This window comes from Pongo abelii, chromosome 6 (assembly GCF_028885655.2).
Source record: "Pongo abelii isolate AG06213 chromosome 6, NHGRI_mPonAbe1-v2.0_pri, whole genome shotgun sequence".
Lineage (NCBI taxonomy): Eukaryota > Metazoa > Chordata > Mammalia > Primates > Hominidae > Pongo > Pongo abelii.
In genome coordinates this window covers 81,698,098-81,723,469 of record NC_071991.2, presented here as the reverse complement: position 1 = coordinate 81,723,469, position 25,372 = coordinate 81,698,098, and the positions used below count along the sequence as shown (strand labels likewise).

At 34.2% G+C, this 25,372-nt stretch overlaps 1 protein-coding gene across 12 annotated transcripts in view; it reads right to left on the bottom strand.

The window, feature by feature from the left end:
* Positions 1-25,372, bottom strand: part of SGCE (sarcoglycan epsilon) — a 70,820-nt gene that overhangs the window by 20,224 nt on the left and 25,224 nt on the right. For 8 of the 12 annotated variants that reach the window (XM_054558896.2, XM_009242989.4, XM_054558898.2 and 5 more), the window contains 4 exon segments: positions 24,134-24,256; positions 22,622-22,779; positions 17,742-17,814; positions 13,167-13,365 (listed from right to left, as the gene is read on the bottom strand). In XM_054558896.2, the coding sequence (XP_054414871.1) occupies positions 13,167-13,365; positions 17,742-17,814; positions 22,622-22,779; positions 24,134-24,256 (553 nt within the window). 12 annotated transcript variants of the gene reach the window in all.

The following is a 25,372-nucleotide window of genomic DNA, read 5'->3' as shown; positions in this document are numbered from 1 at the left end:
GATGCCTGCAATACCTAGGAAGTAGTGTAGTGTTATTTGAAAGTGAACTTGGATTGGTTATCTATGTATATTGCAAACTCTAAGACAATCACTAAAAGACAGTTTAAAAAATACAACTGATATGTTAAAAGAGGAGAGAAAACAATCATAAAAAATGCTCAGTGAAAACTATAAAAAGTGGGAAGAGTAGAAGACAAAAATAGAAACAAAAAACAAAGGCAATAAACAGAAAACAGTAACAAATATGGTAGATTTATATTTAATTTTAATTTAATTTAATTTTATTTTATTTTTGAGACAGAGTCTCGCCCTGTCACCCAGGCTGGAGTGCAGATCTCAGCTCACTGCAACCTCCACCTCCTGGGTTCAAGCAATTCTCCTGCCTCAGCCTCCCAAGTAGCTGAGACTACAGGTGCCTGCCACCACACCCAGCTAATTTTTGTATTTTCGGTAAAGATGGGTTTTCATCATGTTGGCTATGCTGGTCTCGAACTCCTGACCTCAGGTGGTCTGCCTGCCTCTGCCTCTGCCTCCCAAAGTGCTGGGATTACAGGCGTGAGCTACCATGGCTGGCCTCAATAATCACTTTAAACATCAATGGTCTAAATACCCCATTGAAAAGACAGAGACTGTCAGAGTGGATTGAAAAACAAGATCCAACTATACTCTGTTTACAAAAAATATCTACTTTAAATATGAAGACATATACATTAAAAGTAAATGGGTGGAGAAAGATATACTATGCTAACAATAACTAAAAGGCAGGAGGAGCTATATTAATTTCAGACAGAGCCAACCTCACAGCAAGGAAACTTATCAGAGACAAAGAAAGGCATTACATAATGATAAAGAGGTCAATTCTTTAAGAACATAAATCACTCCTTAATGTGTATATGCCTCATAACAGTGCATCAAATTACATGAGGCAAGAGCTGATAGAAGTGCAAAGAGAAACAGATGAATCCACTATTATAGTTGGACATTTCAACATCTCTCTATCAGAAATGGACACAACCAGCAGGCAGAAAATTGGTAAAGACATAGTGAAACTCAGTATCATCATCAGTCAACAGGTTTTAATAGACACTTAGAGACTACTTCATCCAAAAATAGCAGAATACACATTCTTCTTAAGTTCACATGAAACATTTAACAACATTCCAGACCATAAAAAATTAAGAAATTTAAAGGAATGGAAATCATACACTGTCTGCTCTCAGACCCCGGTAGAATTAAACTGGAACTCAATATCAAAAGATAACTGAAAAATCCCAAACTACTAGGAGACTAAGCAACATACTTCAAAAATTGCACATGGATTAAAGGAGAAATCTTGGATGAAACTTGAAAATATTCCGAATTAAATAAAAATGAAACCATAACTTATCAAAATGTTTACAATTTGGCAAAAGCAATACTAAGAAGGAAATTTATAGCATTGAATGCATACATTAGAAAAGAAGAAAGATCTAAAATCAATAATTGAAACCTCCCCCTCAGGAAACTAGAAAAAGAAGAACAAATCAAATCCAAAGTAAGCAGAAGAAAAAAAAAATCAGATAATCTGCACAGGCCTATATGTAGTAGGGAAATTGAATCAATAATTAATAATCCTCTAAAACAGAAAGCATCAGGTCCAGATGGGTTCACTGTTGAATTCTACCAGACATTTAAAGGAGAAATTATGCCATCTCTCTACAATATTTCTCAGAAGACAAAAGCCAGAAGAATACTTCCTATCTCATTCTATGAAACCAAAATTATCTTAATACCAAAACCAGAAAACAACATTACATGAAAAGAAACTACACACCACACCAGCATCTCTCATAAACAGAGGTACAAAAATCCTCGACAAAATATTAGCAAATCAGATTCAACAATGTATAAAAGGAATTATACACAGTGATCAACTGGGACTTTCCCCAGTTATGCAAGGCTAGTTCAACATCCAAAAATCAGTTAATATCACATCAACAGGCTAAAGAAGAAAAATCACATGACAGCAATCAGCAGATGCAGGAAATCCATTTGACAAAATCCAATGGCAATTTGTGAAAAAAAAATTCTTAGTAAACTAGGAATAGAGGGGAATTTCCTCAATTTGATACCTACAGCTAACATTACTCTAAATGATGAGAAACTTGAAGTTTTCCCACTAGTATCAGGAAAAAATTAAGAATGTTGCCTCTCATCACTGTTTTTTAACATCATACTGGAAGTCCTAACTAATGTAATAAAAGACAAAAAGAAAATAAAAAGTATACAGATTTGAAAGGATTAAATACTGTCTTTCTTTGCAGATGATATGATTCAAAAGAATTGATTAAAAACTCCTAAAACTAGTAAGTGATTACAGCAAGGTTGCAGGAATCAGTAATAACCTTCCAAAACAGAAAGCATCAAAATACATGAGGCAAGAGCTGATAGAGCTGATACTAAGATTAATATACTAAAGTCAATCACTTTCCTATATACCAGCATGAACAGGTAGAACTTGAAATTAAAAACACAGGCCGGGTGTGGTGGCTCACACCTGTAATCCCAGTTTTGCAGGCCGAGGCAGGTGGGTCACCTGAAGTCAGAAGTTTGAGACCAGCCTGGCCAACATGGCAAAACCATCTCTACTAAAAATACAAAAATTAGCTGGGCATGGTGGCACACGCCTGTAGTCCCAGCTTCTCAGGAGGCTGAGCCAGGGGTTGAACCCAGGAGGCAGAGGTTGTGATGAGCCGAGATTGTGCCACTGCACTCCAGCCTGGGCGACAGAGTAACCTCCAAAATAAAATACTTAAATATAAATAGAAGTCTAATAAAATAGGTACAAGATCTGTATGAGGAAAACTTCAAAACTGATGAAAGAAATCAAAGAAGACCTAAATAAATGGAGAGATATTCCATGTTTATGGACAGGAAGACTAAATATTGTCCATATGCCAGTTCTTCCCAAATTAATTATAGATTCAATGTAATCTCAATCATATTCTCAGCAAGTTTAATTTGCGGATATTAACAAACTTATTCTAAAGTTTATATGGAGAAACAGAAGACCCAGAATAGCCAAAACAATATTGAAGAAGAACAAATTTTGAAGACTGACACTACCCAACATCAAGATTTACTATAAAGCTACAGCAATCAAGACAGTGTAGTACTGGGAAATAATTGACAAAATAGATCAATGAAACAGAATACACATTTAGAAATAGACCCACATAAATCTATTCAACTAATCTGTGGCAAAGGAGCAAAGGCAATACAATGGAGGAAAGACAGTCTTTTGAACAAATGGTGTTGAAAAAACTAGACTTATACATGTAAAAAATGAATCTAGATACATATGCCCTTCACAAAAATTAACTCAAAATGCATCACAGATCTACATGCAAAATGCAAAACTATGAAACTCCTAGAAGATAATAGAGGAGAAAATCGAGATGACCTTGGATTTGACGATGACTTTTTAGTTACACCACCAAAGGCACAATCCATGAAAGAAAGAATTGACAAGATGGACTTAATTAAAATTAAAAATTTCTCTTCTGCAAAAGACACTGCCAGTAATACAAAAAGCCACAGACTACAAGGAAATATTTGCAAAATGCATATCTGATAAAGGACTGTTATCCAAAATACACAAAAAACACTTAAAACATAAAACAACAACAATCCAATTAAAAATGGGCCAGAGGCCAGATGCAGTGGCTCAAGCCTGTAATCTCAGCACTTTTGGAGGCCAAGGTGGCCAGATCACTTGAGGCCAGGAGTTTGAGACCAGCCTCACCAACATGGCAAAACCCCATCTCTACTGAAAATACAAAAATTATCTGTGTAAGGTGGCATGCTCCTATAGTCCTAGCTACTTGACTTGGGAGGTTGAGGCATGAGAATCGCTTTAACCCAGGAGGCGGAGGCTGCAGTGAGCCAAGATCGCACCCCTGCACTCCAGCCTGGGTGACACAGTAAGACTCTGTCTAAACAACAACAACAACAAAAAGCCAGAGACCTTAACAGACACCTCACCATAGAAGTTATACTCGTGGTAAATATGCACATGAAAAGATGCTCCACTTTACATGTCATCATGGAAAGACAAATGAAAACAGTGAGATACGCAACACACAGATTGGCCAAAATCCAGAACAGTGGCAATATCAAATGCTGGCAAGGATGTGAAGCAACAGCAACTTTTATTCATTGCTAGTGGGAACGCAAGATGGTGTAGCCAATTTGGAAGACAGTTTGGCAGTTTCTTACAAAATAACATACTTTTACCATATGATCCAGCTGTCACTCTCCCTATATTTACTCAAAGGAGTTAAAAACGTATTTCCACACAAAAGCCTGCACATGGATATCTATAGCAGCTTTGTTCATGACTGCCAAAATATGGGGGCAACCAAGATGTCCTCCAGTAGGTGAATGATAATTAAACTGTGGTACATCCAGAAAATGGAATATTATTCAGTGCTAAAAAGGAATAAGCTATCTAGCCATGAAATGATATGGAAGAAACTTAAAAGCATATTACTAAGTGAAATAAGCCAATATGGAAAGGCTACAGACTACATGATTCCAAATATATGACATTCTGGAAGAAAAATCACTATGGAGACAGTAAAAACATCAATGATTGCCAGAAGCTGGGGGGAAGGAAGGATGAACAGGTGGAACATAGATGACTTTTAGAGCAGTGAAACTACTCTGTATGATACTATAATGGTGGAAACATGTCATTATACATTTGTCCAAACCCACAGAATATAAACCACCAAGAGTGACACCTAATGTAAAGTAGGGACTTTGGGTGATAGTGATTTGTCAATGTAGGTTCATCATTTGTAACAAATGTACCACTCTGGTGGGGGATGTTGATAATGGGGGAGGTGATGCAAAAGTAATCTCTGCACCTTATGCTTAATTTTTCTACAAGCCTAAAAATTCTCTTAAAAATAGTATACGCACAAAAAAACAAAGACTTTAAGAGCTAAAACTATTAAACTCTGAGAAGAAAACAGGCATAAATATGACCTTGGATTAGGCAATGATTTTTAAAATATGACACCAAAAGCTCCAGCAGTAACAGAAAAAAAATAAATTTGAACTCTATCAAAATAAAAAAGTTCTGTGCTTCAAAGAACACCATTAAGAAAAGTGAAGACAATCCATGGAATAGGAGAAAATACCTGCAAATCATATATTTAATAAAGGACTTGTATATAGAACATATAAAAGACTCTTACAACTTAATCAAAAAATGAATAATTCAATTAAAAATGGCAAAGGATATGAATAGACTTATTTCCAAAAATGATATACAGATATCTAATATGCATATGAAGAGATGCTCAACATCACTGGCCATCAGCAAAATAGAAATCAAAACCACAATGAGATACCACTTCACTTCCACTAGGATGGCTATAATCAAAAAGACAGAATAGCTAGTGCTGGTGAAGATATGGAAAAGTTGGAACTCTCCTATTTTGCTGGTGTAAATGTAAAATGCATCCGCTTTGGAAAACAGTCTGGCAATTCCTCAAAATGTTAAATACAGAGTTACCATATGACCCAGCAACTCGATTCCTAGGGATATACTTAAGAAAAATGAAAATATATGTCTACACAAAGACTTGTACATGAATGTTCACAATGACGTCATTCATGGTCAACAAGTGAAAACAACCCAAATGCTCATCAACTTATAAATGGATAAACAAAAGGTGGCATATCCATAAAATAGAATATTATTCTATGATTAAAAATGAAATACTAATTTATTCTACAACATAGATGAAACTTGAAAATGTCATACAAAGTGAAAGAAGCCAGTCACAGAAGACCACATATTATATAATTCCATTTATACAAAATGTCCAGAATAGGCACATTTATAGAGACAGCAAGTTCCTTAGTGGCTGCCTAGGGGTGGGGGTGGGGGTGACTTCTAATGGGTACAAGGGTGGGTGTGTGGTGTTGGGATAATAACAACTTTCTAAAATTGGTTATAATGATTGCATGACTTTGTGAATTTACTAAAAATCACGATTTAAAATTGTACATTTTAGATAGGTGCATTGTATGATATGTGAATTATATCTCAATAAAGCTGTTATTATTTTAAAATGAAATGAAATAAAAGTACAGCACAAAAGTTCAAGCTATGTAAATGTAAATATGAAGTCACGACCAAGCCTGAGATGACAACTGTGTTTGAGAATATGTTCACACAAATTCATTTGCTCTTCACATCAAATTTATACTAGGATTTAAGACTCATTTGAAAGATTATCTTTTTAAAAACCTATTGTACCTTTGGGAAACAAATAGTAAATAATGGGCTAAAATTAAAGATCAAATTAAAAATTCAGAACAAAAGTAGATATGAGAAACCATTGGTATTTAGATGATCAGTGGATATAAACATACTCAATTTAAAACAAGTTATTACTTTGAAGCCTCGCATACATTCAGTTTCTATCCTTTTAGTAACTACCAAGGCAACACCATATTTTTCCTTGGTAATTGTGAAATATATTTGTAAGGACAGAGATTAAATGAATGTTTCTTACAACTGTTAATGGCCCTCTTGCTTAGACAAAACATTGATTTGTATTTGCAATTAGTAAGATTTTTAATTAATTCCTCTCAAGGTAACATAAATGGGCATAAGAGATTTTCATGCTTTGAAATGTTTTTTTTCTTAAATTATAAAACCAATATAAAAACATTACAGAAAACCTGAGGTATAAAAACAAAACTCATTTATATTGCCAAAAGAACTATTTTCATTTTCCCATGTACCTTGCAGAATATTTTTCAAGTGCATATATTTTAATCTAATTGCAATAATCTCTAAAATATAATTTTGTATCCTGCTTTTTCACTTACTGCATCATAAGCATATTCCACATTGTAATCTTTGTAATTATAGCTTTATGGCAATATAATTTCTTTTTAAGTACACATGATTTATTCCGCAATTATTTCAGAGTTGGACAACTAAGTTGCTTCCAATTTTTTGAAGTTATAAATAATATTACAAAGACTATCTCTGCATATTCTTTAATGTGACTATCCTAAAAGAGAGGTCTAGAAGTGGAAACATTTTTATGACAGTTGACACATACTGCCAAATTACTTTCATCTCTACTTGGATGATCTATAAGCTTTTCAACTTAATATGTTCCAAACTGAGCTCATCATTACCCCACCCCACCTCCACCTGTTCCTCCTTCTATCTTCTCTCTCGGTGATTGACATCCCCAGGTGCTCAAGTCATGAACTCAAGCACCATCTCTTTGACTCCTCTCCTTCTCTCCACATATTCAATCCATCATCAGTCTCTGACATTTACCCTGAAATAAATCTCATACACACCTGTCCACTTTGTTTTGTCCCACTGCTACAACTATAGTTCTAGTCACCATCACCTTCCACAGGGAGTGAAGGAACAGCCCCTTAATGGTGCTCCTTGAACCCAGTCTTTGCCACTGTCCTCAGGTAGCCTATTGGCTAAATAAATGCATAAATGAAAAGCATTATACCAGTTTAAAAACAAACGGAACATAAATGTCTTGCTCAAAAGCAGGAGATATTGGATTTGTCTCATTAAGTTTTTTTAAAAAGCATATTTATGGCTTCTTTTGTAGAATCACTAAGTTTGAACATGCTGGCTTTTTAAAATATGTAATTTTATCTGAGTCCATGTGTAATAATAATAACTACACTATACATGCTAAAATTATGGTTTTCATAATCTGTTGTTTTCCTTTCAGCTGGTTGTTATGTCAAAATTTAAAATTTGTATGAAGTGAAAGCGAGAATGATCTTTACCTTTATGACCCTAGCACATATTTTCAGAATTTCAAATGTGTATAAACAGATGAGACAGGAGGCTATTATCAAGTATAAGGCTCTCAATGAATGCTAACAAAACCTGGTACCTCAAAAGATTAGAGACTGGAGTGCACTAGATAGAGTTGTTTCTTGTGAAGAATTTTTTTTCTTCCAATTTGAACAATTCAATTTCTCTTCTTTGAGGTAAAATGCATTTATTGAGGCCTTTAGATTTATAATGTGAAGAAACAAGTAATGGTAAATAATTTAAGTCGAAACTCCACCTTTTCCAGCAATAGCCAAATAAATGGATCCAATGATTGTATTTTTTCCTAATTGCCCAATTAATGAATATACTTTGTTATTTTATGTATATAGAAGATAAAAGACAGTTTCGAGAAGAATATGTCCATATATGTTACATGTTGCCTGGGAAATGTTGAGCCCTCAAAAGCAGCAGCACGAAACTTCCTGCCTTTTCCTCCACCCCACTTCTTTTTAATGTACATATCTGCAATTAATCAATCAAAAAATAAGATACAAAATAAAGAATGAAAGATGTATGGGATTATAGCAAAACACATATAATAAAACAAACAAGTGAAAAACTTACCAGAAATTAGGAAAACATTGAAAACTCGACAGGACTAATAATTCTCTTGCAAGCCAGAGCACTGCATTTGGCACTTAATTTTCTTGTACCCAAATTGAAATTAAAAAAAAAAACACACACACAGTAAATGTCACAGTTCTCATCATTAGAGAGGGGAAAGCATGACTATTCCTTAGAGACCTATATGTTTTATTGGCACTAAATTCTAAAAGAATTTTTTCGTGTGTTCATGTTCCTCTTGTTCATGTATCCTCTGGCAGGGGGAAATGGATGCTATTGGGTCCCCTAAAATCCCAGCACCTATATCCACACAGCATTTCTTCCATTCAGTCTTCCCTATTCTACAAGTGTGATCTCTCTAAAACAAAAATTTTAGTATCAACCATTTCCTGCACAGGTCCCTAATGCTTCAGGATGAAATCCAAATAACTTTTCTCAGAAGACAAGGTCTTACATGGTCTGGTCTTTGCCCCTTCTGGATCTCTTTCTCCATTTCCACACTAAGTAGATTTCCGAAATCACTATGCTCTCTCCTACCTATGGTACTCGCCCAGGCCCTTTCTTCTGCATAGCGTTCCCATTTCTCATTTTCTCAGCAGGCTAATTTGTACTTATATTTTCAACTCAGTCAGCCTTCAGCTTCTCTATAAACCTTTTCCAGGTGTAGACCTGTAGTGAGAGAGGAGCCCTCTCTGTGATGCCTCAACTGTGGCACTTAAAACACTGATTTTAGTTATCTGATTATTTGCCTGCTCCCTAGTAGACTGCAAGCCTAGATTGTGTTTTTAAAATCACTGTACTCCAAAGACTAATAAAATATTCTCCCATTAAAAAAAATACTGAATAAACCTTAAACTATTAAAGAAAAGATGATAGAACTCAGAAGAGTAGATATTAAATACACAGTTGCATTGACTTCATTTGTTTTTTTGTTATAAAAATTGATACAGGTTTCCAATTTTATTAAAGGCATTTGCAAATATTTCTATATCACCACTATTCCATAAAAGAAAGGATATTTGTACCAAAATTATAGGAGGGACATCATTTAAGAATAAAGGGCAATTCAGCCAGGCACGGTGGCTCACGCCTGTAATCCCAGCACTCTGGGAGGCCGAGGCGGGTGGATCACATGGTCAGGAGTTCCAGACCAGCCTGGCCAACATGGTGAAACCCCATCTCTACTAAAAATACAAAAATTAGCCAGGCACAGTGGCAGGTACCTGTAATCTCAGCTAATCAGGAGGCTGAGGCAGGAGAATCGCTTGAACCCAGGAGGCAGAGGTTGCAGTGAGTCGAGATCCCACCACTGCACTCTAGCCTGGGTGACAGAGCAAGACTCTGTCTCAAAATAGATAGATAGATAGATAGATAGATAGATAGATAGATAGATAGATAGATAGATAAAGGGCAATTCTGTGAGTTACCATAGATAGAGACAATTTCAGAATTCTACTGAAATTGGCCCAGGATCATGACTTTCCATCAGACCAATATTGGGCAGCCATTGACTTCCATTCTTTTCCTCAAGTATAACTTCTCACTGAGGCCTTTGACATACAGCAAAAAGCAGACAATCAGTGGGAGTACTTTGTGAGATGGTCTAGAGAATAAACTAGGATTCTCTGTTGTTGATTGAAACTGGATCCACATGCTTTGGTAACCAGAGGAAATAGTGGTAGGTTTGACAATCTCTTAGGAAAAGTGAGTATATTCTTTAATCCTCACACCCCATCATTCCCTTCATAGCCACCATTTACACTACATCACTCGCCTGTGGTTGGCAGCCATGACATGCCTGGAATGAAATATGAACCTGCTCATCTTCCCACCAGCTTTATCCCAAGCTAAATACATCCACAAGGCCTTAGCCTCTGGCTCAGCATCAGGAGGAAAAGTAGCACCAAGACCATGCCCAGAAACAGCACAGTTGCCTTGGGGTTATCAGTCTGGCAAGTGAAAATGAATCTTTTCAGAGGGCTCAGCCTTCCTTTGCAGGAGCTTATTCACTTTGAAGTAAATCTTCATAATCATTTTCTGTTTGATTTAGGAGAAGTTTGAAAGCTGTCAGCGAGTTCTGCAGAGATTAAAAAAATGCTCATCAAGAAGGATGAGGAGCTCAGATGCTGCAGGTTGGGCTCATGGGGACTGACACTTAATGACACTTCAGGCAGTAGAAGGGTAGTAGATTTACTCTGAGGGTCTACTACTGGGGCTACTCTTGGTCATCTGCTGTTTAACTGACTATACATATCAAATATGAAAAATTTTGCACTTATTACTTGTGGCTGACATGTGTAATAGGAAATAATTTCATGGAGATCTTTTTCTTAAATCTGGGACTAAGACTTATGCTAAGTATTACGCAAAACACATTTATTAGGTGCCTAGTTAATACTTCTGAAGTGTATGAATATATTTTTAAAAAACAATTTTTAAAAGGGATATAATTCCTTTGCTAGCTCTGAACCTATTTCTTGATCTTTTTAATATTTCATTTTTAAAGGATTTATAGCCCCTGATATTTTCAAAAGAATATACAAAGGCAGAAAGCATATTAAGTGAATTAAAAATCATAATATACACAGGTAAAAAGGAAATAAAGTATTAGTTAAGCATTGGATTTTTTTCTAAATTTAAGGCAACAGGGCTAAAAAATTGTTTCTATTACCATGATATTATATAACAACTAAAGAAAACATGCAAAATCATTTGCAGCGACAAACTTTTCTTTCGAATTATATCTCAAGTAAGATTTCATTTTATGAGTGTTTGTATACGGACACTGGAGTAATAGAGTTGGCATTGTGTGCAATTTATAGAAATGCTATTTTAAAAGACTCCATATGAATATTTTGTAAAGGTTAAGGCTTAACATTAAATTAAAACTCATGGAAAGCATTTCAAGTTGGGAAGGGATCTGAGACAAGAGTCCAAATAAATGCCACGGGACTGATTCAAATATCTGACAGCATGTGCCACCCTCTAGCAGGTGTTGGGGGTCAGTCAGCTAGTGATTGAATTCTCAAACAAGTACTTGTAGGACAAAAATTCTGTTCTTAATATAGAGTCACATGCTCAGGCCCAGCCCTAGGCTCAAACAATCAGTCTCTAGGGGGAACAAAGGCCAGGAACCTATCTATATTTTTAGTAATGTTCTATTGGCAATTTTCAGGCTAGACATAGTTGGAAAGCAGTGCTTTAGGTCACAGTTTGGTTTACGGAATTGCTTGGTTCAATTTAGTTTAGTTTAGGTTCTAAAAGTACCTCGACGGGTGGGACCTGCACTACTAACTGGAGAAAAAGTGAGACCAGAATAAAGCACAACAATGAAAAGCTCTACCAATGCCTTGTTTTTGTGCTGTTTCCTCCAACATTATTTGGTCATTGTTTTAACAATTGTGGAACACATTACCTTAAGAAAACTGTTTAAAAACCTCCATATTTGGAGAATGCCTTCAGGGAAGATACCCCCATTCATCTCATTCCACAGTTCTGCTTTAATTACTTTATAGAGAACCATGTTGTAACTATGAAGTAAAAATTTAAGCTCTAGAATTATGTTTTCATATAGAAAGCCAACTAGTACATAGACAAAAGATAAAGCAACCATTTTCCTCAAAGGACTTCTATGTATGCTTGACTGATTTCAAAATCCATTGCTATAAAACAGAAGATAAAATTTAATTCTGAAATTTTTAAGTTGGACTTCACAGCTCACTGTTTTTCCCCATCTGCCTTTTACCTACTCCCACAGACTGCATCCATGTGTACATAGTTCTCCTTTAAAGCTATCCTTAAATTTAATTCTTACTAATCCAGGTATTCTAGCTAATTCTAGATACCACCTGTATAAAAGTGTTTCCAGGATTATGGGTGAAGAAGTTGAAAGGGGAAGAATATGCTATGCAAAATGTGACTTATTCCACAGACTATACTTTTATAGGATTGAGGGAGGAAAAGCAAATCTGCCTCAACCTACAGATTAAAAATTGAAGATCAAAGTTTGTCTTGATAATAACTTTACCCAGGTAGGATTGTTTCTTGACCTCCACAAGGTCAGAAGTCATGCTTTCTATCTGCACAGCTTGAAAACTGACAAATACCTTTCAAATGCATTATCTCATTTAATCATTATAACAACTCTGAAGGAGAACATAATCCCCACAGGAACGGATGAGGAAGTTGAGGCACTGAGGAGTTCAGGGTTTGCCCAGTGTCACCCAGCTTGTGAGTGACAAGGTCAGGCTTTAGGCCTTTGTGTCACAGGAATGGGTTTCAAATCCACCCCAGCCATCAGTCACCGACACATGGTGGAAAGAATGTTAAAGACGAAGAAATAGTTTCCTAGAATAAAGTTACAGCAGTCTGTGCATCCTTCTGCAGCTAATAACTGGGGCATCACTTTCCTTTGAAATTCATGGCCCTAAATAATCAGCTTCTTTATGGAAGGTACAAAGACTTAGTGCTATAATTTATGATGATGATCCTCATCTACAATTAGATTTCACAGACCAGGAACTTGAGATATAAAAAACCATTAACACAACATCTTTGTCAATATAGAAAATTACTAGTATGTTCATATCTTTACAATATCTATTTCTTATTAAAAAGAAAAATGCAATAGGCCATCTTCCATCTATAATAAGTTTGATAAGATCACCATATTTAAAAATCTATATTTAAGGCAATGAGATAAAGGTCTGCTTACCCCTCCTTCAGGTCATTAATGGGAAGTGGCACCCTGCCACCCCTGTCTAGGGCTGATGTGATGTTTATAGCGTTCAGGCGCTCTGGCTGCCACACATTTTTCACTGCCCCAAGAAAGTCTCCAAGAACCTCACTGGCCAACATTTCTTCTACGTTCATATTCTTAATGAAGAATTCTGCTTGATATGGCAACGGGAAGTCTAATTTTGGTGAAAAAGGGCATGCATATCTTTAATGAAGTAGTCTTTTAAAAAGGAAACAAAAGAACAATTTGCGATTTGTCGAGTTCTGTCATAATCCTGGCAGCAGGAAGCAATATTAATACTGACTTTAAAGGCTTTCTGTTTAACAGAGGATGTATCTAAAAACATAACCGACATTAGAAACAGAACTTTATCTACAATATAATAAAATCCAAGGCTCACCAGAGGCTCATCAGGGCAATTTATAGTTATAGAATTTAGCAAAACAACTAAGAAAAGCTAAATCTGCATTTTAAATTTATAATATTACTGATCTTTTGGGGAGCATGCTAAAATATTACTTTTTCTGAAATAAAAATCAATTATATGTCCAAAAGGAATTCTAAAAACCAGAACAATTCCACAGTTTTTAATCACACTATAATTAAATATTCTAGAAAAATTATAAAGTTCTCATGGAATTCCACTTCACACTGTTGGAGATTTAGTGTTTTTTCCTCCACAATGTGTCATCAAAATTTCCCTCTAAATATTTCATGATTAACATCTTAAAACAACCCCATGTCAAATTCAGCGTTTCAATTTGAGAAACTGTAAGTAAATATAAAGATAATTTGTTACTCAAATGCTACTCTTCAATTACAAATCATCACTCTCTATATTCTAATTGTTCTCTAATGATAAATAATAGCTTTCTGTTTATTTAATAATATTTCTGTAAGAATAAAGGTTAATTTTTTAAATGTATTTGCTATGAGGCAGGCCAAGGTAGGGGACTTAGGTGAATTAGAACATTTAATTTTCACAACAAGAGGGTGAGTAGCTGCTTGTGTTTTTCATTGTACTTTCATATGTGAAAGCTTATCTTTAGAGAGGTCCAGAAGCTTATCTCATAATGTGAACTTACCTCGTATGATTTTTATCTATGCTAAAAGAGACTGCATATATAAGGTGCTCAGCAGAGCTCCCAAAACATAGTAGGAGCCTATAAAATGTTAAATGTTAGCTCTAATTATAATAATATGAAAAGGTTGATTATCTGAATTTGTACTTTAAAAAGACAAGAAAATGTTTCTAGGTGCTACTCAGATTTTAAGTCCCCAGTAGTAATTACACTATGTATATCCTCTCATTTATTTCAATCAAATTCATGTATCTGTAAGATATTCCACTTTTATTTAATGAACAAAAAATAAAAATTACATTAAGTACCTGAAATCTTGGTTAACTTATTTCTTATGAAGCATCCTATTAAAGGACATTTGATGCCTGAGATGAAGTCAAAGAAGAAACTACGGCTCCAGAATTTTCAACAGAGTTTTCTAGAGTGTCGTCATCACTTTTTAAAGATTTAGTTTTTCAAAGATCTAATCATAGAAAGTTCTTTGCTTATCTCCTATATTGTCACTTGTTCTGCTTACAATTTTGTTAGATTTCCTTAATGTATAACCCATCTGTAATCTAAAATATATTTATTCTCATTTATGCAAATAAATTTCCTGTTTTATAGACATATTTCCTGTTTTATACAGATAAATAGCTTAATCATGCTACATTTATCTGCATACCTAGAAATAGTCATGCAGAAATGTGTTATGAGAAAGTTTCTTGGCAATAAATAATAAAGTATTTATAAATAATACAAATACAGCTTTTGAATATGCCAGAAGTCTAAAATCTATTCATTTCATTCAATATTTTTACATCCAGTTTTCTTAAAAAGTATCTAAAACTTTTTTCTTATGATCAGTGCTACTTTTTGGAGAATTATTATCTGGCTTTTCCTGTTCCACGTGACCCAGCTTCATGGCTCCTTTTCTGAGACCTGCTGCAAAGCCTGCGGTTGCCACCACACCCCTCAGAGGCTTTGAGCTGGGCAGCTGCCTGCTATCTACCCATCCAAGAGCTGCTGCCAGGCCTCCCAGAGATGAGTCACAGCAGCTTTCTAACTCTGGGGAAATCCCATGCCTGCTATATTTGGAAATCACAGAGGCCAAGAGAACAGTAGGCCAACAGATTGGTGGCAGGCCTCTGAGGCACTAAACCCAATTTAGAGAATCACTTTATGTACTCTCCTTGAGCTTCATGCGGTGTGAGTCTACATGACTAATTTCCCATTAGGTCTCTCAGAACAGGAGACAGCTGGGCAGGGAGTTGGACAGAGCATGATTACCCTGATATACAACTTTTGTTATTTCTTTTCCTAAATCTAATCTGGGATAAATAACATGAGTGTAGGCCATGCTCAAACATGTACATCCTACTGCACATATACATTTCTGTCTAGACCAGCAAGGACAAATGCATGGACTTTAGTGCAATGGTTCAAATAGATTTGAGCCACTAACCCTACATAAAAAGCAGAGGAACAAGCACTGCCTGGAGTAAAGGTGGAGGCTTCTAAAACCTGTCTACTACTCCTTCTCACTAGCACACCTTCCAAACCCGTTATTTAAACAAAGAGCCCTGCTGCCAATTTTCAATCCTACAGTTGTCTAGCAGTCTTCCATTAGTATCTAGTTGACCACAGATCCTCATATGTCAACAACATCTATTGAGATGCCTTGAGTAATCTGTATCTACAGCACTGAGACAAGATTTGAGAAGGAAGAAGTTCAAACTATAGACCAAGCTTTTAATTTGTAGGGACTCTCACACCTGACAGAGTTTCACGTCCCTTTGAGAGCATAATGGTGAGGTGAGATGGTCCAAGGCCACTGTCGAATAACTTTATAACTGTAATGATGAATTCCCAAGGAGGAAGGAAACTTCTCAATTATTCTGCTCATTAAGTGTATTCCAATTCTACAGGGCCAGCTTAGACAGCATGTAAGCATCCAATCACCACTGTAGTCAAGAACAAAAGTCTCCCTGATCCAAAAATAAATACCTACCAAAAGCCTTTGGGGAGTGGGAGAGTGGACAGGGAGTCTTCTGTCCAGGCCCACAGAACTGGCACTTGGACTTGCTTTTCACATATGAAGGTCATTTTAAATTTTAAACTTGCACATTTGTTGTCTACAATTGATACCGCTAAACACCTGGGGGAAAACACTCACTTAAGGGGGTTTAAGTGTTCAAGCAATCTCTCCATACATATGTTTAATTTTACAGAAATTCCTTCTTTCATATCGTGTAAAAGTAATTTTTAACCCAGCCTTGACTGCATTATCATTAATGCTAAATTAGTAGGTTCTGATAAAATGTTTGGTGTTTGCTCATTTGTTTTTAGTTGCACTAGTAAATAGAAGCAAAAATTCCCCTATCAAGAATGCACAATTGTTTTCTTGTTTTTAGAGGGAAAAATTCTGGATCAGTTTCCCTTCTGTCATCCTCATAAATGATATCTAACATAGGGAGGATTATTCCATGATTTATACATTTCAACTACAGGTCAGGTGTGGTGGTTCGTGCCTGTAATCCCAGCACTTTGGAAGGCCAAGGCAGGTGGATCACATGAGGTCAGGAGTTTGAGACCAGCCTGGCCAACATGGTGAAACCCCATCTCTACTAAAAATACAAAAAATTAGCCGGGCGTGGTGGCAGGTGCCTATAATCCCACCTACTCGAGAGGCTGAGGCAGGAGAATCACCTGAACCCAGGAGGCGGAGGTTGCAGTTAGCCGAGATGGTGCCATTGCACTCTAGCCTGGGTGACAAGAGCAAGACTCCATCTCAAAAAAAAACAAGAAAATTAACTACAAAGTATTTGGTGGTATTTTCCCAGTCAATTGATTAAAATATTTGAGAGTGTAATTCTGAGAATACTTCCTTATCCCTAACCTTCAAAATTCTTAGGAAATCACTTACAATTTGAGCATATGAAACTTTAAATTGCTGAAAGACTCTACAAATTACTAATACACTATAAACTATTTAGGAAGGAAATTGTACCCTAAGTTATGGTTTATTTGTTTTCCAGAAACCCTATATTATCACATATACTTAGACTATTACCTACAGTAAATTTTTAAATAAAATAATAAAACTAGTTAGTAATTATTTTTTTTGAGACAGATTCTCACCCTGTCAGCTAGGCTGGAGTGCAGTGCTCCAGCCTTAACTTGTGAATCCTTACCCCATACTTATAAGAGAAATGCTATTGTTAGTCCCATTTTAAGGTAATGAAAAAGGCTTAGACAAATAAGAGGACTATCTGTTTGGCTTCCTATCTGAGCTTTTCACCATCATAACACACCATAATATTTTATAACAAATTACATATTGCTTTGTTTTCTTTTCTACATCCTATTATTTCATCAGTTATATTAGGTATGTGGCATTTTAAAATTCTTAACTATATTTTATGTAGTTATAAAACATAATGAAATACTTCTTGTAAATAAGAAATGATCAACATATTTTCATACCTACCTTCTGCAGACATTATATTAATTATCAAATTATGCCTTGCAGTCTCAAAGGTGCGCCTATTGTAGGCAGTTATCTATTATAAAAGGAAAACCATATTAAAGAAGTGAAATGTTCTTTGTAAAATGAAATTCATTAAGGATTAAAATGAAAACAAATTGTCGTTCTTTCCATTTTCATTATTTGTTGATATACTTACAAAATATTCCTTCTCTGGGCAATGAGAACTCAGAGCTTTCAGCAATATTATGGGAAAATAAATAATTAGTCAGGTCTATTTAATGTACTGAAACAAAAAGTTAAAATCAGAAAGACTCTTTCATAGAAGGCCATTAAGCACTGGTAGCAATGCAGATGCATCATTAGTAAATGGATTAACCATTATGAATTACTTACCGGTGATGTTCTAAGATTTCAAAAAAAAAAAAAACAATAATTTTTGTACTTTTAAATGGAGTTTAAGAATTATAATGAAAAGTACACTTTAAAACAAGCACATCTTTATGTTTTTTGCATTTAGTACTAAATTGCACCCCAATCAGTCAAAAAATGTCATAAATAACACTTTGGAAATCATATCTCACTTACGATGGGAGTAAAGTAGTAAGGATCATAGTCCATGAAGCTTATGGAACATGCTCAAAAACACAAATCAATCCCTTCATACGGGCAAATATTAGTAAACATTTGCAGAGCCAATAGACTTACATCAAAGTCAATTCAGAAACAGCCAGTGCAAACAACACACAAAGCAAAGGCCAACAACAGGATATGGCTTCAAAACTTAAGGCCTATTTAACTTTATAACAGATATTAAATCATTTGGACACATCTGCAGTACCTCAAAAAAAAACAAATGATTGTGTCAAAATCTTAGAATCCCAGCACTAACCTTCTGGCAATGATTGCAGCTGGAGGTGACACTGAGACAAAAGAGTAGGATAAAACTGACTTCAACTAAAAATAAATACCTTGTGCATTTTAAAACAAATATCAAAGATTTTTATACATTACATGAGTGTCAAAAAAATAAGTTGCAGTCATTGAAAATACTGAGTTAGAACAGTAAGAATTTTGAAATAAATAATTCCAAACTTTTAACAATGTTTAAAAGGTATATATTTTGAAAGACATATTACTCCATAAAGTTAAAAGAAACTCTCTCTCCAGGATTTGTCAAATTTCCATCATATTTAATTATTTCCTTGCTGCTATCTGTTGGGACACATGATCAATTAATTTCACACCAGACATTAAAATTAAGACTAGCCATTAAACAGACTAGGAACTTTTGCTCAAATGAAACATACAAAAAATGCAAAATAGATTTTGTTTGAGAAACTTCATCATTTGAAAAGTTTACCCTGCAAAAAATTTAATCACATTTTCAATAAAAAGTATGATCCTCTACTATTTGTTACAATATCATGAAGCTTCAGCTCAGAAAAAAAATATATTTTTTCAAATTAATAGCAATATTTTTATGGGTAGCCTTCCCTTAATCATCACAAATTTCATTATTATAAGTTTCATAAATTCCAATAAATGTCTTTATTTTTAAATAATGCAGACTATTGAAGGGAGTGAAGAATATTTCATATCAGGAGGAAGAATTTTATTATCTGATTTTATAGTTGATGCTTAATTTTAACAGCTATAACAGAATGTAGCCCTTCTATCACTTCCAATGAGACATTTAACTGCTGTAATATCCTCAGATTTTACTTATGATGATGATGTGAAGACCGTCAAAGCAGAAGAAAATGTGTGTCTATGTGTGCATTCTTTATTTTTGATTCCCCAATTTCTAAAACAGAGCTGATCTATTTTAGATACTTAAAATCTAAAGATTTCAGATAAACATCTACTGAATGAATGAAATAGTAGACTTATATGATTAAATATTATATATTTAAGATACAAAAATTCTTGACTAACTTAATAGAATATTTTAAAATACCATACCAGTTACTATAAATGAATGTAAAAATGAGCTATTTACAGATAAGTCACTACATTATATGAAAGATATGGTAAACTTTCATTTTTATCTTTTTACTATATTTTTATACATATTCATAACACTGTATGTTAGTCATAAAGTATATAATGAATGCACTCACAATGAACTCTTATGAAACCATCCCAGTACATATGTTTCTCTCCTAGCCTAAGCCCTTACCTCTCCCCAACCAGAAGTAGTCATTCTGGATTTGGTGTTTAACGATCATTCATTTAAAATACAGTTTTATTATAATTGCATGAATGCTTAAAGCATATGGTTTAGTTTGCCTGTTTTTGAGCTCTACCAAAATGGCAAACTATTACATGTGGTCTTCTAGTACTTTTTTTTAAATTGAACATTGTGTTTAAAACACTTATCCATATTGCTGGGCAAGCTTAAGTTCACTATTGCTCTGAACATTCACTGTGTGAATACACCAAGATTAATATATTCTCTTGCTGATAGACTTTTGGGTCTCTATTGTTTTGTGGCTTTCCAGTGTTGTGCTATACAAATGTTGCTTGATGAGCATGATTGTACATGCCTCCAGGAGGGCATTCGCAAGTACTTCTTTGGGGCATATTGCTAGAAGTAGGACTGCCAGATAATAAGGTACAGGGATACTCAACTATATGAGATATTCAGTACTGCTTTCCAAAGTAGTGATGCCAACTCCCACATCCACCTGCAATCCATTTTACTGATGGCAAAATTTTCATTGTGATCTCCATCTGAATATTCCTCATTACCCATAAGAGCAAGCTACTTAAGTTTATTGGCGTTTGTGTCTCCTCTTTAGTGAAATATCTGTTTCTTATTAAATTGCAGGATTTCATTTTTATTTTAGATACCCTTAGTCAGCTATATGTGTTGAAAATATCTTCTCCTAGTTTGTGGCTTGTCTTTTTAAATCATGCTCTGGTTTAATGGTTGATAAACAGACATTCACAAATTTCATATAGTGAAATTGATAAATTTTTTCTCTTAAAAATATTTAGGTCTTACTTAACAAATCCTTCCCTATCCATAGGTCAAAAAGAGATTTTTCTACATTTTAATATAATTGTTTAAAAATTTGCTTTTTACATGTAATCCCTAATCTATCTAGACTTGAGACCTGGCATATATTCTGTTAGATTTATTCCTAGTACCTCAACATTTTTGTTGCTATTAAAAATGGTATTTTTAAAAACGTGTATTTTCTCAATACATGCTATTCATGTGTAGAAATGTAACAATAATTTATAATGATCTCACAGTTCACTGCTGGCCTTTCTTAAGATTCTTAATAGTCTACAGACCATTTATATCTGATGGTTTCCATTTCTTCTTTTTAAATCCTTAGGGATTTAATTTCTTTTTCTTTCTTTACTGTACTGGCTGGGACCTCCAATACATTCTGTAATAGATTTATCAGACAGAGTCATTCTTGTTTTGTTCCTGAATTTAAATGAAATTTCTCTAACATTTTACTATGAAGAATGATGTTCGCTATTACTTTTGGTAAAAACTGGCAAATTAAGGAACTTCACTTCTATTCCTAGTTTGCCAAGAGCTATTTTTTCTTATCAAGAATAGGTAGTAAATTTTAATAAACACTTTTTCCATAACTATCATGACAATTATGCTGTTTTTCCTTCTTTAATCTAATAATGTGGTGAATTACATTTATATATTTCTTTTATAAATTTTACTGAATATTTAAAAAAATTAATTTGACAATAGCTCAAACTAACTTGCTTCTTTTAAGTACCTGTCTATCTTATAGCTACACTGCCTTAAGGAATACGATTTATAGATAGAAATCACTGAACCGTTAATACAAACTTCAATTCCAACTGAATTGGCCAATGTGGAAGCTCACATCCACAGTACACAGCTGACTAAAACTTTGGAGAAAAATTCATAGTATGTAATCCTCTGAAAGGATGTATTCTTTTAGTTTATACATCCATTCTTTTTTTTAAAGTATTGTATTAATTCCCACTAAAGATTCAATGTAACAACTGTTTTGTTGTTGTTAATTTCTAGTATCTCCCAGCTACAATGCTAGGTGCTGGTGAGGACCTGATGAATGGTAACATCACCATCACTTCTAGAATAAAGGCTAAACACACCAGGATGGCTTACAGAGCCCTCAAAGATCTGCCCCTACCAGCATCAACACCTCCCATTCCCATCATTTGCCTACTGGGGTACATCCTATTCCAGCCACACTTATAGTTCTCTGAGACCATGTGACTTTTCTTATACCTCCAAGATTTTGATGTGTTGTTTCCTCTGCCCAAGATGGCCTTCCTTCTACTTTGTCAGGTAAATTCTTTACCTTCTTACAACTCTGCATCAAACAGCACCTTCTTACTATAGCAGTTATTACAGTGTTGGCTAAGTATTTGCTTGCATCCCAGTCCTCCAACCCCTGAATTGTAAGAAGACATGGCAAGATTCACCTGTTATTTATCATTCTATCCCTAAGCACCTATCACAATGCTTGGCACATAGCAGGGGTATTTAAGATGTCTGTTGATGGCTATATTTCAATGAACATAAAACTTGAATTCAAAATACAGAACAGATAAGTCTATCAAGTCTACAACTATTTTCTCAAATAGAATTCATATTATAATAATCTATTTCTTTTAAAGTCATATTTTTTTCACAAATTTAGACTGTCATTTTTAATATAAAAGCTGAGACAAAAACTTTATAAACAGAAAAGAATGGCACATTTCCAAATGTTATCTACTGTGTTTCCATGCACAAAATATTAAAAACCACCATCAGGTAACTTTAGTTTCAACACTTAAAACTCAAATTACAATATACACACACACACACATATATATGTATAGTTTTGCTCTTTCTAGGTGTAAATTACCTCTATGATTGTTGGCTTCCCCACATTTTCAGCTGTTGGGGACCCATATAGGACTCCATCACTATATGGTGTCCTTTGGATATATCGAAGCCATCCAGGTCGGTCTGGGTAACCCATTAAATTTGTATTAAATGTTATGGGATCATTACTAATCTCGCCTAGATAAGAAACAGAGAATTAAGACATAAGACAGTTATTTTCACACATGTTGCTTTGGTAGTTTCAATCAAAACATTCTGTCTAAAATTTTTTTCTTACATTTGTAGCCAACTAAATACACACATACAAAACCCATCTGGGAATTTAAATTAGGGCACCACGTTAAAAAAAATCCTTTTGGTTGTTTAATTTGTCTCAAAATCTGATGCAACAAAGAAAGCGGATTCATACAATTTTCTTGGAAATATATTTTTGGTCACCTAACAGTGAGATAGTTCTGCCAGTGAGACAACTATCTTTCAGGAGAATTCCCTAATCATGCTGATGTACTCATTCTTTTGCGAAATATTCCGTTCATGAAACTCTGGACACTATCATATGAGTATGAAAGATATTCCAAAATTATAAAAGTCTCATCAAAACAAAAATAATGTAATTTTAAAACACTGGAGGATAGGATGAAAAAGACGTTACAAATCCATGACAACTGTACTAATGACAGCATTTATTAATCACAAGCAATAATAACAGTATCATTTATTAGCACATCCTGGCCCTGTGTTAAATGCTTCACAAGCCGTATTTCATCTTCTTGAATACTATTAGGAACATGGCTAACTATATTGTGGGAGAGTTTTCAGGTATAGTATTCATCATATAATCTTCAAAAAGAATAGTTATATCAATTCTAATGCTAAAAACAATCTTACACAATATAATTTTCAGAAAATTTGCTTTTATTTGCTGCTTAAGGAAGAGTTATAATGATATGTTTTCTCTTGCTATTCTTTGTATATCTTCATTAACTTGATGGCATTTATGATCATTCAAAATAACATATTTAAACCAATAGTGAATTAAATAAGACTTCATAATTGGTATCACTTAAAAGGAAAAATTAATCTCCATAATATTATTATGGAGTTATATAAAATTATCTCCTATTGTAAAAGCTTTTTAAAAGCTCTTACCTAATGCCATTTTTCATTCTCCTCTACAACATATGTATAGTTTTCCAAAAATCAATGTAGTATGTGAGAATCTAGGTCTTAATATAGAAAATCATAAGTTTACAGCTATAATTATTTCCATGTGAATATGGGTAGATCACTTGTCAGAGACATAAAACTCAAGACTGAGAATCCAGAAATATGCTTTCTTTAACATTCAAAAATAAATTATTTTTGTCTGTAATTAAATTTCTAATCTGAAAATGAGAAATGTCCTATAACAATTTATCACATTTAGACCATTTGAAATGTTAATGATATTTTATCATATATGTCTAGATTATGCAAATTAAACAAAAAATGTAGTACGTTAACTGCTTTTTTTTCCTGACAAAGAACATACCAGGTTTTGGGTAAGGTGGAAATTCCCCCTTAAAATATTCTCTTTCCAAAACATGAACAAAGAGGACACCTGCTGATGGGTATACATTCCGATCGGAGTGTACCTTGGAGAAAATACTGTACACTGAAAACAAAGAGGAAAGATAAGTGACAGAAAGACAAATAATGAGATACGCCCTTGATAATTCAGCTTACACTGTTTATAAAGAGGGGTCTCACTATGTAGACATTTCTGGAAAAACTGAAGCAACATGCAAGGAAACTGTTAATAACAATTTGTTTTAAATGGAAGTGATTTCAGGACAAAATGGGAAAAAATTCTTTTGATTTGTGTTTACAGCCTTTTCAAACACTACATAGACAAAATTATGCACATTTAGTATTTTAGACTGTTATCAAATAATGAAGCTATCCATAATATCTTTTTGGTAATTTCTTTTTACTTGAAGTTATTACCAACAAAATACTTCATGAGAACTGACCAGCTACATAATTGCTACAGATTTTTTTCTTCTTTCCTTTTTTTTAAAGCAAAGTACATAGAGTAATTTTTAAGTGGTAAGAATTCATACTATACTAATTGTTTTCTAGATAAAGCTTGTCAGACTATATAACACTATCAATACATGTAATGTGGTTTTTACATCTACTTATAAAAATGCATTGGATACTTTTTCTGGGTATTCATTCCTCACATCTCTCGTAGAAATGATTTATTCAATTTTCCCTGATCTTGATATTTAATAATTCAAACAATATAATCTATTATATTATGCTGCATCCTAAATAAGCAATAACAATTACATAATAAAATTCAGGCAAAATAATTTGTTTAAGTGAAATAAGCAAATTTCATGATTTACCAGTTACTTAAGACATATGATATGAGTACATTAAAATGGCCAATTGTTTTGATTAGTTTCCACTTATTGTTTTTGCTCTGATAGCATCTTCTCCACTAACACATTATTGCCGTTACTCTTGTCACTTCTACAATCTCTTTTGGGTTTCTATTTTCCTGATTGGCTAGTGGCTGCAATTTTTAGATAGATAAACCCTATCAGGCCAGTTCTTTCTTTTAAGTCATTAATGGATTTGTAAATATGGTAATTAACCTTATGAACCACAAGGCTGCTCACTCCAAGCTGACAACTTACTAAAAGCCTTGGATAGCAAGATCACTGAACTACATTTTTCAGCACAAAAATAAAAACTCCCACAAAATGTTTCTTTATCTGTG